Consider the following 19,160-nt stretch of genomic DNA (forward strand, 5'->3'; position numbering starts at 1 on the left):
CCCAAACCCCACAATTATGACTTTAAAAGAAGCAATCCTTAATATCAGTATTTGTTCCTACTTCCCCTCTACATGCCATGTTTTGAATTCTTGTTGAGCTTAAAAGTACAGAAGTCTTATATTATGAGCTTCTATTGAGCCCACAACTGCAGGCAGGTTTGCCTTTTAAATTGAGATATAGCACATTAAATCTTAAATTAATTCATAATTTCAGTAATTTGGGTAGCCAGAATAGAAAATTTAAAAGCATTTCACAAACCAGTGGCTTCAGATATCAGTTATAATATTGGTAAGAAGCAAAGCTCAATTAAAAAAATCTGCTTAGGATCTAAAAATAAAATAAATCTTCAAAGAATCTGTCTTCAAATTACAATTTTTCACCCAGCAATCACAGCCCAAAGCCATGCTAGTTGGAGGGAGCCTCTGGGATCACCTCCTGCTCAATGGGAGTGTGCTGCCAACACTAGGTCAGCCTAATTCTGACTTGGTCTAGCCAAGTACTGGAAACCTCTGGAGACAGAGGGAACAAAGCAAGGGGAATCTGCTTTCTGCATCTGAAGGCAGTGCTACATTTAAGACTGCCCTTCAGTTCAGTTTCTGAGCCAGAGGCTCCTCAGGGGTGAAAGCTGCTATATTCTCCTGATAAAGTGGAAAAGAAAAGGCCTGATATCTAAAGACAAAAAAAACAACCAACAAAAAATCTCAACCAGAAAAAAACAAAACCTCCCCCAAACAACAATACCCAAAAACTCAAACCCCACAAATGTATACAATGTGCTGGGGAAAAGGTGCTGTCAGAAGGGAAGAAGTGTTTTCAGCTGTGTGTGCTGCTCACACTCTGCCCATGATGCTGCACTTCTCTTGGTCCTGGTATTGAAGTGCCTTTGAAAAAGCCCTGAAATCAATAAATGCTCCTGGGCTTCTCTTGGGGCAGTTGCTGGAATTCAAGTAGAGGATGTACAGCACTTTCAAAGGCACTTTTGTCTATTCTGACCTCTCAGCATAAAAGGTAACACACCCAGCCACAGGGACTTGGATCTGGTGGACCCTGGTTCAGTCCAGTAGCTCTCAGTCTACTCCAACTGCAAACATGAAATAACGTGGCTTTTTCCCCTTAAGGGCAAATAAGACAAAGCTGACCCTATTCAGCAGAATCCAGAAGTATTTATATTGAACAATTTCAAATCCCACTCAGAGAAGGACTGTGAATATTAATTTTTGTGTGCATGTACAGTTTTAAGTTGGTACTGCTTTAATGTGGAACATGCTCTTGGTTTAATTGAACATAATCTATACCCCAATGAAACAAACATTCTATCTGGGGTTGAATAAGGCTAGCCAGAGCTGACTATACAAAAAAATAAAACAAAACAAAAAAACAGGGTAAGAACATATTTAAAGACAAAAATTTATTCAAACAAAGGGTGTGCTTGTTGGTCATCCTCAAAAGAGTTGAAAACATTTGCAATATTTGCTCTGTGCTGGCAGTTCATGCAGGGCCAGTGCTTACAGATGGACAACCTGGAAGCAGCATGAAAAATTCACTTGTGCCAGAACTGAGCAGAGTTTTTTGACTTCCATTTGCCAAAGGAAATGCTTTTAAATACTAAATGCAGATATTAAAAAAATGTAGTAATGAAAAATAGACTTCTATCTGCAACAACATCACCTGACTGAAAGTTTATTTCCTTGTACTCCTATAGATAAGAAATCCCTGCCAATGTTTATAAAGCAGCTTGCACCATCAAAAAGACAAAAACACCTTTACTGCTTTTCTTATTGTGCAGGTATTTCTCCTAAATACTTATTTCAACACAAAACTGACTCTTGTTTGGTTCTTACACCTAAATGTAATTGAGTGTCTGAGCTTTCAGAATCATCCTGGAGCTTCTTTAAAAACAGTGGGAATTTTACTGTTTAAACACCCTCAGACAAAAATATGTAAATTATTACCCAAACTGCCTGAGTTGATGAGACTATGTTCTTAATCAAAAAAAGTTCAAAATAGCTGTTAGGATAAATTAGCTAGGATGAAATTGGAAAATAGACAGATTTGAGGTTCACACTTAATGAGGTGGAGCTCAGTGCAAGTTGCTCTCAGAATCACAGGTTTAGGGGAACAGGGATGGAAAAGAGAGAGGGGGAGAGAGCAATGGTGCACAGCCACACACACAGTCAGGAATAAGTCAGGGCAGGTTTGTCACCTCATCCAAAAGCATCACACACTGGCCTAAGAAAACCCAGTGATAACAACCTCTAAAAATAATTCAGTCCCACTGAGAATTCTGCTCATCTCATTTGGAAGTTAAGCCACTCGACTCTCCCACTCTGCCAAGAAGCAATCTCCACAGGAGAAGGGATAATTCAGCAGGCTGTTGGAAACTTCCTCTCACAGGGAAAGCACAGAAACTCTCACCCCCAAGTATTTCCAACCCAGGGGTGGTGGTTGTTGGGGGCAGTTTAGGCTTCAGGAAAAGATGACTTTGTGCCAAAGAAGCCAACTGGCTGTTTGTCCTTAATCTGAGCAGGGCAGCACAGGAACTGTCTGACAAATTCAAAGACAGCCCAAGTATGAGCTACTCAGCTCCTGAACTGCTGCTCCCTATGGACATGATGATTCTCCACTCCAGGGAGAGCAGCCCATGCATAATAAATAATGATTGTCCTGGCTGTTTTGAAAGGGAAGGGTGAATTCAGCCATGAACAAATGAAACTGTGTAAAACCATAACACAAATCAGTCAATATTGGTCATATGCAATGGTTTCAGTGGAAGTTTCAAAGCACTAAAAGTAGGGTAAAATGGGCAACAAAAATGGTCAATTTTACACCCAGTGCTGTTTCCTACATTAGTTCTTTTTGGGGGCAGACACACTGCATCAAAGCCTTGCAACACTTCTTGAACATCTGTAATTCTTGATGAGGAGCACCAATGCATTATTAATAACACCAGGTGGGTAACTTCATTTACAGAGCCATGAGACTCATCTGCTCTGAGGGGAAGGGCTGGATGGGTACAAAGACAACCCTCAAGTGACTGTGGATGACAGCAGAACTGCCTCCCCACTAACGTGCCTGGTGAGGACATGAAGCATTTCATTCCTTAAGCTGTTCACAAGCAGCTATCAAGGAAAAAATAGTGTCATAGCCAAGTGAAAACACTGTTCTGTGCCAGTAATGCTGTAAAGCTATGGGAGGCAAAGAAGCAGGGGAAGATGGCCAGGTGGTAAAATGGAAAGATCGAACTAGAAGGATATTCCAGGAGTGAGCAGCAAAGTGCTGAAGTTTGCTATCCCTTGCAGAAGAACAGCAGAAGGACAATTTAACCAGCAAGGAGTTCAAGTTTGCTTATGAGCCCAGTAACACTCAGCATTAAAGTATTAGCAGTGACTCCCTTTGAAAAGACTCTGAACCACTCACACAGTAGAAAAGCAGAGTAAACAACCCTAGGTACACTTTGGAGGTGATGTACAGAACAAGACAGGGACCTACCACAGCCACGTTCCACCATCTACTCATCAAAAAACCCGGCACTGAAGAGGAGGTTTGTGCACAGGCACAAAACAACAAAAAGCATGTTTGAATGTCCAAAGAGAGGATAAAGCCCAATAAAAGCAGAGTGCTGTTATGTAAATCTGCCGTAGCTTTCACACTAATGCATCACTCTTCTGATTTTCTCATCTCAGCAAGAAAGCTAGAACAAAACAGAACTCCAGAAGTATAAACTGATTAAAGGCAGGCAAGAGGGGGATTTACAAATGATATATTTTAAAGACCAACTATTTATTTTAGGAACAAAGGCAAGACGGGATTATAGATGTATAAAACAAATAGAATGGAAATTACCTAAGCTCCTCATGCACCCTGTTACATAAGAAAACCAAAGGGCAATTTAACATGAGAGGCAGCACGTTTCACTGATTGTCAGGAGACTCTTCCTAATGCTATCTATAAATGAGCCCATCCAATTCACCACCACAAGATATTATACAGACAAATTTTTTTCAGCAAGATTAAAAAAGGATTATGTGTTTATATAAGGAAGAATAACATATGTAGCTGCATTAGTCAGGTTTAAAAATAACAAGAGTGAGCAATAATCATGCTTCAGGACACAAGCTGATCAACAGCAAGGATCAGGAAAGATATTTTTCCCCTGATGGGACAGCACTGCAGATTTGGCCAGATAACAATTTCAACTTTCCAATGAAAGATGGGCTACAGCCACAGGAGGGATGCAGAATAGGAGGAACAAGTTTAGGAACAGTAATAAGAAACCCAAGGAAATGCAGAGGATACTGTAACACGGGTACATTGATAATACACCTGTTAATAAAGTGCACTGCAGGATTGTGTGCACTCTGCATGATGTGCAGCCAAAAGTCCTGCAGGAATCCAATTTCCAAGTCACTGGGAATTATACTGAAAAATGCATGAAGAAGCAAGAGCTACCTGATAGCCAAGAGGACCACATCAGCTTTTCAGATCCCAGTTCAGCAAGGTGTTTAGCATGGACACAACTGGGAGCAGCACCTGGCTGCCCTTGTGGGAGCTGCCCACAGCAGGGACAGCAGATGGAAGGAGCGTCCTGAAAAGCCCCTATCCAGGAATTAGGGAATAAAGGTAAAAAGTCTGTCTGGAGAACAACTAAACAATGGTGATAAAAAATTAACATGATAAGAAGCAGGTCACCTGAGCCTGTCAGGAAGGGCAGGCAATGATTTCCTGACCCTGGCTCTTTCCCTGGCATGCAGCCCAACACTTCAGAACACCTTTTGATAAGGCAGCACACATGCTAATTACAAAAAAGTTATTAAAAATGAGCTTTGTTAAAGCTTGTAACATGAACCTGAGGAATGGCTGCAGGAATATCTAAAAAGAGTAATTACAACAAGTGATAAGGTATCAAGGTAGAAGGAAGGGTCCAATGGGATGTGGTGGGGATACTGGCCTGACTGCTTCTGCTTAACATCCTTGTTAATCATCCAGAAGAAAAGTTAAACAGCACATTAATTACACTGAGCTATATTAAATTAGGAGGTGAAGCGAGGGCCAGGGAGGACAGAGAAATAACACAAAGGGTTAGGAGCAATTAGGAACTGGTAACACACATTCCTGTGAACTTTAGTACCAGGACCTGGAGAGTCAATTGAAGGGAATTAAAAACACAAGAGCAAGAAAAGTGATAGAAGGGCCAGAAGGACTCATTTGCAGAGGATGCATTAATTAAACTTTGCATAACTTGACTAAGCCATGATTTGGAGGTGAAGAATAAAATGAGTCGGCGCATATTTAAATACTACTAAGCCAAGGACAACTGGAATGTGAGCAGAGTTTAAAGCTATGCACATTCAGAGCTCCCCTACATTAACTAAGGAATAAAAGCAATTGGATAAAGTCAGGTTTACACCAAACATGAGAATAATGCTCATGCTGTTGAGGTCCACCAGACCTCAAGTGTCAGATCCTGGATATCCCCATCACCTGATGCAACACTAAAGTTTTTTGTAATGAACAAATCTGCTGTGGCAGCAAGACACTGTGAAGGTTACAGAGCCTATGAACAGCACTGTCCCAGAATAAAGACATGGATGAAAGCATGGTGAGCGCCCTGGAGATAGTCAGTCATCCATTTATGCTTTCTGACACAGAATTCATGGAATAGCCAACATATCTAAGGCATCACAGCAAAGGCAAGTGATAAAAACTGGAGCAGATTCAAACAAACATGTCACAAGAAGTAAAGAGTAGAAAGTGGAAGGAAAAACATAATTTTTTATTGAATGGACAGATTTGAGCACAGCGTTTTTAATGGGGGATGCTGTGGTGCCTCACGCTAATGCAAATCAACAATTCCATCTCTGCATCGGTGCTGATGCAGAATTAAAAATATGCATTTGTATGCCATGGGGTCACATGGGCAGCACAGCTCAGACTTGTCCTACCCTGGCAGCACAGCGGGAGCAGAGCAGTGCTCTGGAGAAGCAACAATCTTGCTGACTGCATAAAAGATGAGGCTGGGCAGCCACGAGATCTCATCAAGCTTTGACCTTCACTCGGGCTCCTGCATTGTCTTCTGTTCCATTTAGCAGTACTCTTAAAGAGCAAAGAGGCAGACAGCACTTCATAGATCCAATTATACCCTCAGCCAGAAACAAACCAAGGAAGGCAATCTGCAAGTAGCCTACATCAGGGTTCCTATAAAAACCACTGTATTTACTTCAAGGACTGTGCTCTGGCTTTCCTGTCTCATTCACACTTGTTCCTTTGCCTCTTTCTCATCTTTCTTTCCCCATTAGCCAGCAGACATGGATGAATCATATTATTTGTAATAACAACTCTGAGCCAAAACTGGAGAGCGCAGCGAGTCTGAAGGGTGACTTTAGAGATTCCTCTCCATGCTGCAGGAGTTCTGAGGATGTGGACAGTCCCATATTTACCCAATCCCAACTGCAGAGCAATGAGGGAATGTGTCAGGTTGCAGAGTGCCACAGCAGGGAAGGGGATGCAGGGAGACGGAGGCGCTGCCAGGACATGGTGTGTGTGGGAAGGGAAAAGCTGGTTCCTCGCCCACCTATGCGTCACTTGCCTACTGGGAGCCAGCTCCCTCTGCCTCCCTCTTTGTTCAGCCAAATAATATCCATTATTACAATTATGACTTCTCCTATATATGTATTTATAAACAGCACACATCTGTCTATATGTGAGTAGACACATCTCTTCATCTCCGTTTTGCCACCTTTTGTGCCCTTCCCTTCTCTCTCAGCATTTCCTCCTGGGAATTGTCAAACATCAATGTACACAGCTGAACTTAGATGGAGACTAATGTTTCAAGTGCAGATAAGGAAATTTGGGGCAATGGGGAAGAAAAAGAAAGGACAAGCACCAAGAGCTCTTCTCTCTGTATGTGTTGTGCAGTGTCAGCATTTGCAGAATACCCTTCACTCCCCTTGGTGGGAGATAACCAGAACAAATCATGGAATCATAGAATGGTTTGGCTTGGGAGGGACCTTAAAGATCATCTCATTCCAACCCCCTGCCATGGGCAGGGACACCTTCCACTAATCCAGGTTGCTCAGAGCTCCATCCAACCTGATCTTGAACACTGCCAGGGATGGGGAACCCACAGCTTTTCTGGGCAGCCTGTGCCAGGGCCTCACCGCCCTCACAAACACATAGGACATGCTGGTCCATGTAGTGGTTCATCCTAAGGAGGAGTGTAACTACTGCAATTCTGCTTTTCACACACTAGTAAATTTAAATATACGTCTTTTCTTCCAGTGCCCATGCAGGAGATAAAAAGGCAAATTTCCCAAACTTTACACATAAGCCCTTAAAAAGAAATCCCTCATTGACCACCACCACTGAAGAGACTACTTTAAAAATGCATTGTCAAGGAAATGTTTGCTTAAAGGCAATTATGCTCTTATGAATCAAAATTCCAGATGCTAAAGCAATGCCAATTAACAGTATTAAAAAAACAGATGCCTTGTTCTGAGTGAGTACCACTGCCTGTGCTTGAAAGGAAAAAACCTGCACAGAACATGCTGGAAGCTACTGTCGTATTGAGAAGAGAGCTTTTAAATAGCTGTTCTCAGAGACAAACTTAAAAAGCTGTAAAAGCAACTTATTATGAAAGTCTCAGCATAATTTTCTATCAGGATGGAAGAAGGTTAAGCTGTCCCCTGCCTTAAGCTGCTTTCTGTTAGAAATCCAAGCAGTGAGTAGACAAGGTATGGCACAGAGTCAGGGCCAGGGGAAGAATCACTGAGACAGCACTATGCTGCAGCTGCCTGTAGCCCTCCAACCTGCACTGTAGGTGACAAAGCCTGGAAAAACAAAAAAAGCAAGTTCTCTTACTATTAATCTCCTTTATATGTAGGATAAATCCCTGTCAACTAGGGACAACCTCACAGAGACAAATTTGAAGCTACCTTTTGCATCCTTCACTTGCAGCTCTTCTCAGATCAGTGATCCAAGACTGAGATTTTCACGAGGCGCCCAAGTCACCTTTCCTCCTTCTGAGAGCTGGGAAATTCTTATTATCAGTCAAAGGCAGAAACATGATTCCTCCCCATCTTCTCAGCCACCTATTAGGTGTGTGCCAATCTTCCAAGTTAACAGTGTGCTTGGTTTCAGCAGTTTTGGCTTGAGCTCCTCTGTATTGTTAAGAAAGCTGACTTCTAACTGCAGCTTGCTCTTTCAAACAGCTCACAAGGTGCCATGCTTTAAAACAGGGTGATCCCAGCCCTCACTTAGGAGTAACAGGGTATAAATGGGTTACAGAACAAAACCTCCAAAGCCAGAAGCCTTGTCCCCATGAGGAGGACAGGAGGGTGCATTATGCTCCTGGGTGTACAGGTGGCCAGGCAGACAAAGCAGCAGAATCCAGCTCCACGTGGCACAAATAGCTTCTAGCTCTCTGCTGGTTTATGCCCAAGAAAATCAGCCAGGTACTGCTTCCTGAGCCTATCTGCCAGAGTCCTAAAAGCACAACACACCACCAGGGGAAATGAGAAACATTCTGCAGGGTTCTTGTTTTGAAAGGGAGCAGGAGCTAAGAAGTATCAGAGAACTATTAGAGAAGAATTAGAGAACCATTAAAACATTACTTAAGAGACAGGGTAATCATTAAAAGGAATGGTACAAAAATGAGGGGAAAAAAGGAGGCATATAAAATAAACAATACAGACAGTCATCAAACACTTCTGACACACAGCTTTCAGCTGTTAGACAAAGGCCACTACAAAGCATGTATACATCTAAAGACTTAAGCTATTACTTATAGATGAAGGCAAAGAAAACAGAATTTCTTATAAATGAAGACATGGATAGGACTTTTGAAGGTTCTCAGAGTTCAGAAATCTTCCTGGAACTCTGTGAATCATGGACTCAGTATCAAAATCTCTGAACTTGACATAACAGAATATTCTTGCATCAACTTCACATACAACTAGATCAAGGCCCTTTTTCCCCCAAGTACCATCCAGAAAACAGATCTCTGAAGTGACAGAGCATCCTTCAAAGAACACAGAACAGCTCAGGTGGGAAAGCACCTCTGGAGATTATCTAGTCCCTTCCAATTTATATTATTCTATGACTCTGAAAAGGGCCCAAGTAAGGACACCCACTGTAATCACTGCTTCCTTGGTCCCTTTCTGCATTCCAATATATCATGAATTCACAGGTTGCTTTAAACACCAGGTATTCTATGCATTCTGATCAACCTTAACACGTGAATAGTTTAAATAACTCTCATTAAATCTTTTGTTTGTTTTTAAATTTTATTTTTGAAATGACACAGTGCAAGATTTATTCTGAAGTAGGCAGATTACTTGCCAAAAGTAAAGGAGAGCATGAAAACGTTCACAATATCCAAGTTAAATATTTTAAAACAAGAACAAATATTGTTGAAAATTACTGGGCACCTCATTTTAACTTGAAGCATTTGTCTTCAGTCTAATAATAGAAATGCCTTTGTGCTCCTGGACACACTGACCAAAGCAAAACCCAGGCTGTAGCTGAACAACTCTCATGCAGACTCACAGCCAACCAATCTCAGAACAAACCCCAAAGAGCTTGAGAGGAATTAACACACCTGCAGAAATTTCATCAGCTTCTGAATAAACTATAAAACCGTTTCAATTTTCTATGTACTTCATTGGCAAGAGGGAAAAATAACATGCTATCACCAACCTAAAGGAACTTGTTTCCTTGTCAGGATTGAATATGGAATGCAATCCCTGGAGGTGACTTCAAAAGTATTTATATAGGTCGCTGCCTACATTAACACTGATGTTTCTCTATCTGCAACTTTACATCAAGGCAACGAAAAGGATCAAGTTAGGGATACATCAGGAATCTTACTGATAATATATGACACTTGACAGCAAAACCTCTTGGCCAACTGGAAATATTAATATTCCTCTGCCCCCAGGCTCCCCCAGCCTGGCTGTACACTGGGATAATTGAATCTCCTCCTCCCATCCAATGAGACAAATGCCCCAGTGCAGGGAAGGCACACTTACTGGTACTCTGAAAGGAGAAGTGTTCGGAACATCCATGGAGTTGGTTTTCTCAGAGGTGCTGGTCCCCGAGATGCTCCGTCTGCGAGGAGATCTCTCTGCTGGGACCTCTGAGGAAGAGAAGAACAAGGTGGTGAATGGGTGCCCGGGGGTGGGGAATAGTCAGGCTTTGTGCTCTGCAGGACAGAAGCCTCAGGAAAGTTTTAGTGCATTACTAAACTGCTGAATTAACCCACCTATTTACCTGTATCTTATTCACTTACTAATCTACAATGGCATTCTCACTGGCAGATTCAAGGTTGTGAATCTAACTTGACTGTTGGAGACTAAAATAAAAAGTGCTAGTAAAGATCAATACCTGGACATACTTAATATTCTGCTACTGTTAGAGAGACAGTATTCAGAGAACTTAAATCTATTTTGTTTTAGATTTAATTTTTTTACATAAGTAGTGCAGTAATTAACAGATAACTACAACCAAGACCCAGGGAAGCTCAGTTCTAGTCCCAGCAGAATGTAATTTGGCAAAGGTCAAAGTTCGGTCATGTATGATCCCACTACTTGCTCAAAGCATGCAACCAGCAGAACACTTGTAAGTGCCTGGGTAATATGACATATAAATCTCTGCAGATAAAAAAAAAATAGGTCAACTTCTCCTCGTTCTGGCAGTATGACCTTACTAAGACACGACTTTGGCATCTTAAATCCATGCAGACTGATCTGATGAGCACGAATATTCATAAAAGCTGCACCAGTCTTTGACTAGTACAAATACTGAAATAATAGCATAATAAAGTACACACAGCATTAAAAATCTCTCCACAAACACACATCTATGCATTTTTATACAGAGCTAGATATGCATATGTATGCATACAGATACCTTTATCACAAGTGCTGCCCATCTCCAGCTCAATTGCCTGACTTTAAGGAATCCAGCTCCACCAAACACCCCCCGACACGGGGAGGGAAAAAATCACTTCCTAGCAGAAAGTCCATTGTTATCTTCTGAACCTTAAAGAACAGCAGCAAGCCGTGACTCCGGGCAGGGACATTCTGACTCCTGCCGTTCTCCTTTCAAGAGGCAGATGCTGCTCCAACTTCCACTGGGGCTCCGAGGCTGGAGGGAACGCCGGGTGTCTCCGACCGCCCTCCCTCCTCCCCGGCGGGGAGCGAGCGAGCGGAGCAGCAGCACACAGGACTGCAGCTCCTCAATCAATCGCTCCGGCTGCACATCCTCATTAGTTACTTTCAGGCTATTAACAGACGCCCAACTGCCGGCTTCCCTGCGCTGCCGAAATTTTCCCTGTGCATCCTGATCCACAGCAGCGAGGAACAAGGTTTATGGGGAGAGACAGCCAGCTGGTGCCACGAGAGCGGCGTTGAGGCGAAGGTAAAAAAAGGAGAGAAGCCTTCTTCGGGGATAGCATTACTTGTGATGCCTTTGCATGCCGGATTTTGATTTCAGCAGAGTTATGATACATCTCTCCCATGGATGCTTGGAGACTGACAAAATGGAGCATAGAGGAGGAGAGGCGAAGGAACCCGGACCCTGCAGTATCAGTGTCTCACTCGGTAGATATTTATCTTTTGAACAAAAGCAAACTGCTGACATGGAGCCCCTCAGCCTGCTCGGGGAAAGGGCTGCTAGGAGGGCGAGCAGGCTGAGGGGCTGGCAGGTGTGGAGGAAAGGGCTGTGGGGGCCATGCCCGAGCCCACCGCGGCCTGCCACAGGCCCAGAGATGCCCCTGTCTGTGGGGAGAGCCCTCCTCCTCCGGAGCTCTGCGACAGCACCGCCTGCTCCGGAGCCGCAGGGTAAGTCCCCATCAGGGCACCTTCAGAGAACAAAGCACTGGGAGCCGGGCCAGTGCCAGCCCAGGGGTTTGAGCCCTCAGTGCCACCCCCTCAGGAGCCTTTGCAGGGCTGCCCGGTTCACCTGACGCCGCATTTCCACATCACCAGCTGCCTCCCTGGCCCAGAGGAAGGGAAACTTTATTTTCTGCAGCACCTGTAAGTACTGCTCTGCCCAGAGATAATTCTTTATAGCCTATCTCTGCCATTCCCATGTCCATGTAACAAAGGCAAACGGGATTGATGTATTCCATTGGAACAGGGCTAGAGTGAGCACCTTTGATCTCACACTCACTAGGAAGGAGTAACGTAATAGGTTTGGCTTCCTCCACTCCTCACGCGCAGGAAATCACATCAAAGCTGCCCCGGTAATTTAAAACAGTCTGTTAACTTTGCTGAGTCATAAATGGAAACACCAGCACTAATTCCCCACTATTCTCCACAACACGTTCTGCAGGAGGGGCAGTTTGGGAAAGAGCTTAACTTTAAACTGAATGGAGTTGAAAAGCTACCACAAGGAATGTGCCTGGCTCCCCTTGCCTTCCCTCTCCTCCCCAACATCCCCCCAGCAGCAAGCCAACTTTTCTGCAAATAAAATGTTGGCATTTCATCAGTAAAATGAGTTTTTTCTTTTCTCACACCATCACAGAAGTGTAACAAAGGGGAAGAGAAAATGAAATATTCACTAGGTGCCTGCAGTGAACTAAAAATAAAAATTACCTTTCCCTCTCTTCTCCTTCTAAAAAACAAGAGCAAATAGACACGCTTAGTCCCTAGGAAAAGGAAGACCCAGATACAGCAAAATTGTCGGGATATATTAACTGGAAATCAAAACCTGAAGCAACTTGCTGTGACGCCTGTAGAACAGTATTTTTGCTGAGTCTTGAGAAAGAAATCTATACTGTCACCACCAGGCAAAAAATTAGACAGTTCCCTCCCCTGCTCCACTAGCAAGGCTTGAGGCTACTCTTGCATAATCTTCACCTGCTGCAAAAATCAATGCACCTCTCATCAGCTTAGTATTAAATTACAAGTGCTTTCTGCATTGCTCACTCTCAGGGACCAAGGATAGATCACATTGTTTATCCATCAAAACAGTCTAAAAGCATTTTCAGCCCATCCATTTCTGGGAAGAAAAGAAAAAAAAAGGCAAAAGGGAAGACAACCCACCTGACAGATCCTCCCCATTTCAACCTTCAACAAAAAATTGTAGAATCTTACAATGGTTTGGGATTGAATGGGTCTTAAAATCATCCAGGCAGGGACACTTTCCACTAGATCATCAAATGAGTTGTAAACATCCCAATGGGTCACTTTTATCACCTGATATCTTGGTGATACAAAGTAATACTTATCTAAATAAGTATTTATCCAAATCAGTATTTACACACTACATAGCAACAGTCAGTTCCTAATTAGCTGAGCTAATTACTCAGCAGTGGCACATGCCTCTGAGGAGGGAACTGCCCAAGGATACAATGCAGGCAGGTCTCTTCTCCCATCCTGCTGAGCCACTCTCCACCCTCAGCAACACCAAAGCTTGTTCTGTAGGCCAGGAGGAAGGTTTGTGTAAACCAGGTGCCACTTACTACACGGAGCAGTGGTGAGGGCTGCCCTCCTTTGAAGGGAACCCTCTCTGCCTCAGTGCCCTCTGGTCACCACAGGGCTCTGGGGCTTCACCTAAATTTCCTATTGCTGGGTGCTGCGGCCACTTGAAAGACTTGCTGTGGTGGAAATTTGTATTTTCACTGTGAAGAGCTTTTTCTCCAGGTGGGAGAAGCAGACACTAAACAAACCTCCCAGCTTTGTGGGACAGCCACACCAGGTAGGAATTATTTGCAGATAGAGAAGGAAGAACAAGAAGAGGAAGAAGTGTCTCAACAGTATTTTTTCTGACGGGTATTACCTAGTGAAATAGGAAGCTTCATATCAAAATAAATAAAAATGTTAAATGTTTTATCTTGCAGTAAGTATTCTCTCTCATTTTGCTCACCTGGGGAGAACTCAGACTTGGGCCCAATCCACAGACTGTCATAAAAATTTCATTAAATGCCTGTACAAGAAAGCTAAGGTAAAAGCAAACTCAAACCCCCTAATCTCTTTTAAGTCCTGAAGTCCAAGTTTGTATTCTAACTAAAATACATTATGCAAATCCTGCAACTTAAAGGAAAAAATGGAAATTTGCAGAGATAGATTTTCCACATTTATCAAGGCAACCAGACAGGGAAAATACATCACAAGAAGATACATCAGAGTGAATGCAACCAAGTTTCAGGACACTGAAGTGCACAAAAGCTGCCAAGCCTGGAAAGGGAAATACAAAGGGAACCCTGCAAAGCTGTAGAACTCCAGCATCAAATAACTGCTAGGTACAAACTATGATCAAAAACTCTCCCAGTCCATTACCACGGGTTTGTAAAGAAGTTACTGTGCTCTACTAGGGATTGAGTCAATCAGATAAATCTTGGGAGATGATCCAGGTAACTATAAAAGATTTTTAATTTACAGACAGGCAATTCTGTTGGTGTTAGACACTTGCACTGTGCTGCCATATAAAAAAAGTGTAATTGAATTAGTGCCCAGTATGGAAGGTGCATAGAAAGCATCCTAAATGACACAATAAGTTACTTAAAAGATTCTTAAGTAATTGATTCCTAAATTACTTTACAGTCTGAAAAGCAAGACCTAACATGCAAAGCAGAAGAATACTAGAGGAGGCTAGAAGAAAGAGCACAGATATCACAGGAGAGAATAATTTGGGGGTTTCAAGTATAAACTCCCACAATTTATTTTCCCTGAAAGTTTGGAGGAAAATGTGCATGGCATTGGGTGAGCACAACATCAGCTGTTCTTACACTGATGCATTCGCTTTGAAGTGGGAGAACAAATCCTCCAGCTCTGCAAACCAAGACAGAAATGAAGCAGATGCATGTCTCTAAACTCATGCTCAACATATCTCTGCCTGGCTGTACGAAATTTGGGATAGCTGCTCCTTTTTGACCTGCCCATGCAACAGCCTCTAAAACCTCCCTTAATGGTTGACTCCACACAGCCAAACACATTGCCTGGACAACAGTGCCAACACAAAGGCAGGGACAAGGAGCTGCTCGCCATGACCTGGAGATGCTGATGTCCTCGTTAGTTCCTAATGATCTTGGACTGCCCCCACTAATTCAAATTACCTTGTGTTTGCTGCAGAGATTGCACACAGACAATTAACGCCGATCAGCTGACACATGGTAACTTGTTCCTGCAGCCTAATTTGTTCAGAGGCTTATGACTTAAACACACATTAGTATGATATCAATATTTATTGTCCTTGTTATTAAACAACAGCCTTGAGCCACAGCTTTCCAAACCAATCTTTTTACTGTCAGTAAAAGGGCTGTGAATAGAGGCATTCTCTAAAAAGCAATCCTTTGGGATAGCCTCACTGGCTCTTGAACACACCAAAGCTCAACAGCTCCTGCTTGTTCCTCTCCATGGCCCAGAAAGCTGCTCCGAGCCTCAGCACTTCTTGCTCTGTGGCAGGATTTTGTCCCTGAGCAGTAGGAATTACTGTTATGGACACAGGAAAAGGCCCAATGCACTGCAGACACCCAAGAGGTGTCAGTGAACCCTAAACGTGGTCCCAAAGTTAAGACACCACTTGGTAATTTTTATTCTAAATGCATCTGCACATTTCACTTTAAGAAGAAAAACTTTGAGCAGTCTCCCCTGATTTATCCTGCTACCATCACACAGTTCAGAAGTCAGGCAAGCTGACAGAAATGAGAGGAAGTGGACTGAACCCAGCGATCACTTGTCAAAAGGCACAGAGAAGAAAAGCAGAGCAGTAAGTAACAATGTTTAGTCCAGTTTATTCCACAAGCTGCAGGGCACATGCCCATTTACAAGGTAACCCTTGCCCAGTGTGTTTGTAACTATTTCAAACAGCCTGTAACCAAGTTTAATTACAACTGCACACCACTTAAAAGCTTTTAAAAAGAAATAAGGTCAGGTAACTGAAAGACCAAAGAAATTAAGCACCAGAGTCAAAAAGGTTTCCCGGTAAAGTGTTAAACCCCCAAAAATACAGTTTGTACCCTACCGTACCCAGGAACGAGAGAAGGCTTTTCTCATCTTCCGTGCTGCTATCCAGCCATTCGGCCACATGCCCAGGAGAAAGCAGACTTATTCTCCAGCCAGAAAACTTTTCCATACAGAACACAGTAAGTGAACGAAGCAGGGTAGGAAGGATGGGGAGGAGCTGATGCTCTTGGGATTCCAGCACTCCAGTTGCTGTCTACACTGGCACACATGGGAGCGTGATGCTGCCCTGCTCTCTCAGCCCTACCTCTGACACGGCAGGCATGGGTGGCAGCAGCAACTGGGATTTGTCCCTTTGTGTCAGGTTTCAGTCCAAGCAGGAACAGAGAGAAGGCAAAAAAGGGAAGCAGGGGACACTGAGGTCTCAAAATCCAGAAGAGGCAGCAGGTTATGACAGAATCAACTTAAGTAAAAAGTAGAAACACATCAGTGCTGAAGAAGCTCAAATAAGTCAGCACAATAGCTCATCAGCTAAGTGCAATATAGCCCTACCACTCCTCACAGTGTTGGCTTTGTTTGAAGGCTCAGGTATTGTGCTTTATGCTAGAAAAAAAAACCACCCAGCAAGCTCAGAGGCAATTTAAATCCCCTCCCCACTACTAACGAGCCTGCATTCCCCTGTTTACAAGCCCCTTCCTGCTCCAGCTATTATCCCAGCATCCCAGCCTTCCTTGCAATGAATTTGTTCATGCAATGGCAGGTTGATCAATCTGTGAATAGGAAGCTCCCACCCCTCCCTCTCCCCTCCTCCTGCATGGCGGCGGCATTGATCGGCAATAATGGAATCTGCTGCTGGCTGCCAACAGCAGCAGACACAGGGAGCTGCTCCTCTTCCTCAGCACCGAGCAGCAGGACAGGGGGAATTCCTCCTCTTCCTCAGCACCGAGCACAACCACAGCCCTGCTGGATTCAGCCCCCAGTGCCACAGACAGAGGTAAGGACACAGCAGCAATCCTGGGGGCTCAAAGAAGCCATCAGCACTGATGGGTGGTTATTTATCTAAAAAAACAAAAACCAAGTCATCAGCACTGATAGGTGGTTATTTATCTAAAAAAAATAAAAACAAGCTAAATGGGAAATAATTCTGCCCTGCCTGGAGGGCGAGCTTGCTCTGCAGCGAAGCCCCGTTGTCGTGACTTTATGAAGGGCCACGTTTAATTGTACGGGATTTACAGTGTAAGATTTATTCTACACAAAAGAGCGTTTTGCAGGTTTACACATGCATGAGCAGTGACGAATCCTGGTAAGTGAGGGACTCCTGGGCCCCACAAATCAAAATTGCCTTTGTCCTCAGGGGATGGGGCTGATGCTCTGATCAAACTGCACTCTTTAAAGAGACAGCTGCCTTTTGCTCACCAGTTTCTGAACCTGTCTTTATTTTAAATAATTCATACACTTGCCAGTCCCTATTACAAACAAGGATATTTGCTGACCACTGACTAAAACCCAAGCTACACCATAAAGCCATTAGATCAGCAAAGCAAAAAATTAGATACCAACCAACAAATAAATTGAAAAAAAAAAAAGAGCTATCAAGTCCCAGCAGGGAGGAAAATTCCAATTACTAAGACAAACTGTAGCAAGTATTTGTGCAGGACAGATATTTTCATGAAACACCTGCCAAGCAGGGCAGATGCTCTACAGAATTCCCAGTTAATGAGGAAACATGGGACAGGCAGTTCAGGAGCCAGGTACCCCAGCAGTATGCCAGACTGAGCAGAGCTGTCCTCCTGTTCCCACTGAACAAGTGCATCTGTATCCCATATCTGGGATGGAAACCCAGAAACGTTCCCTACATCATATAAAATCCTGTGATAGATAGATTTCCCACCTATGCAAAAAGAGCTGATTTTTGTTTTCAAATGAACTGTTCCAACAAATTTCCCTCTGAGGGAGTTTTGTTCAACTTCCACAAGTAGAACCTTTTCTTTAAGACTGTGCAAACTGATGATGTAAATCTACTTGCAAGAAGAATGGAATTAAAGAATTTTCAGAGAAAGGATTAGATACTTATTTTGGTCTATCTGAAATGAAACTTTGGCATATTTGGTCAATATGAAACAAAACTTTCAGCTCCTTTCTTTTAGTTCCTTAATCAAATACTGTACTCACAATCACCTGGGTGTCTTTCCATTAAAAACTTGCAATATTAACTATCACCTCTATAAATAAAGGGTTCTAAAGAAAACAGAGTTATGAGTATTGATTTCCCACGAATGCTTACCAATTTTATATCCTTTCTAGGAGTACAAATTACATACAGATCCTGTTTTCCTCCCTGGCTGCCTCATCTTGTGTAATAATTTAGCTTTATTAATCCCTTCCAATATCTTAAAATGTTCATGATAGCAGGGGAAGAATATTGCATATCAAGTATGAAAGTGGCTTATTGGAGTATTTTAAAATATGTGAAGATAAAAAAAAAAAAAAAACTTTCTTAAAAATGGAGCTAGAACTCGCAAAGACTTCAGCCAGGAGGATGCGACTAGGAACTGAAAGGACAGTGAAGTTTTTGATAAGCAGATTTCTCCTGTGAATTAACATTCCTGGGGAAACCCACAGAGGAGAAACCCTTGCATAAATACATCCCTATTATTTATCTCAGTTCTGTGTGGTTTACCAGGTCACACTAACATGCAGTGCAATACAACAGTCACCTGTCTGCAAGGGACTGTCAGGAAATGGAGACAGACATCAGAACAAAAACAAGAATTAAAAAGTCCTTGTAAGAAAGTGAGTCATGAACACAGTCCCCCTAGAAGTCCTGGAAATTTGAAGTGATAGAAAAGATGTAGAAGAGACACCAGATCCATCTAACCTGACTTGAAACACCTTTAGAACACCCCCCAGTGACTTCATCCCTTCCCTGAATTATCTCTGAACAAAGAGCTGTCTTCCAGAAAAAGGGACCCCCAGTTGTCACCACCCTGACAAAGACACAAAGAGCCTGTCTGATCCCCTGTAAGCTGTTCCAATGGTTAACTCCACTCTGCTTAGCAAATTGCTCCTTAGTTCCAAGACTGAATTTATCAAGCCTCATCTCCCAACCACTGGGCTCTGGCTGAGGTTTGCATGCATTGACAGACCATTATCAAACACTGGTATCAGAAATGGCCTCTCTGCTTACATCCTTTGAATACTTAGTTTCAAACAATCCCTTCAAACATATCTTCAGACTCCTCTGGAGCATTGATTTT

The 19,160-nt window shown here is 43.0% G+C and overlaps 1 protein-coding gene and 1 long non-coding RNA gene across 14 annotated transcripts in view; one reads left to right on the forward strand and one right to left on the reverse strand.

The window, feature by feature from the left end:
• RASAL2 (RAS protein activator like 2) overlaps positions 1–19,160 on the reverse strand; it is a 162,378-nt gene that overhangs the window by 36,953 nt on the left and 106,265 nt on the right. For 11 of the 13 annotated variants that reach the window (XM_064427704.1, XM_064427703.1, XM_064427702.1 and 8 more), the window contains one exon: positions 10,027–10,133. In XM_064427704.1, the coding sequence (XP_064283774.1) occupies positions 10,027–10,133 (107 nt within the window). Of the gene's footprint in view, positions 1–10,026; positions 10,134–10,906; positions 11,069–15,969; positions 16,091–19,160 lie in introns of those variants that run through there. The other 2 variants (XM_064427706.1, XM_064427707.1) reach the window with 2 other exon arrangements.
• LOC135304838 (uncharacterized) lies at positions 11,703–13,830 on the forward strand. The gene is made up of 2 exons (XR_010366057.1): positions 11,703–11,838; positions 11,986–13,830. It is a non-coding gene; the product is annotated as an uncharacterized LOC135304838 (long non-coding RNA).

The sequence above is a fragment of the Passer domesticus genome, chromosome 7, assembly GCF_036417665.1.
Source record: "Passer domesticus isolate bPasDom1 chromosome 7, bPasDom1.hap1, whole genome shotgun sequence".
Lineage (NCBI taxonomy): Eukaryota > Metazoa > Chordata > Aves > Passeriformes > Passeridae > Passer > Passer domesticus.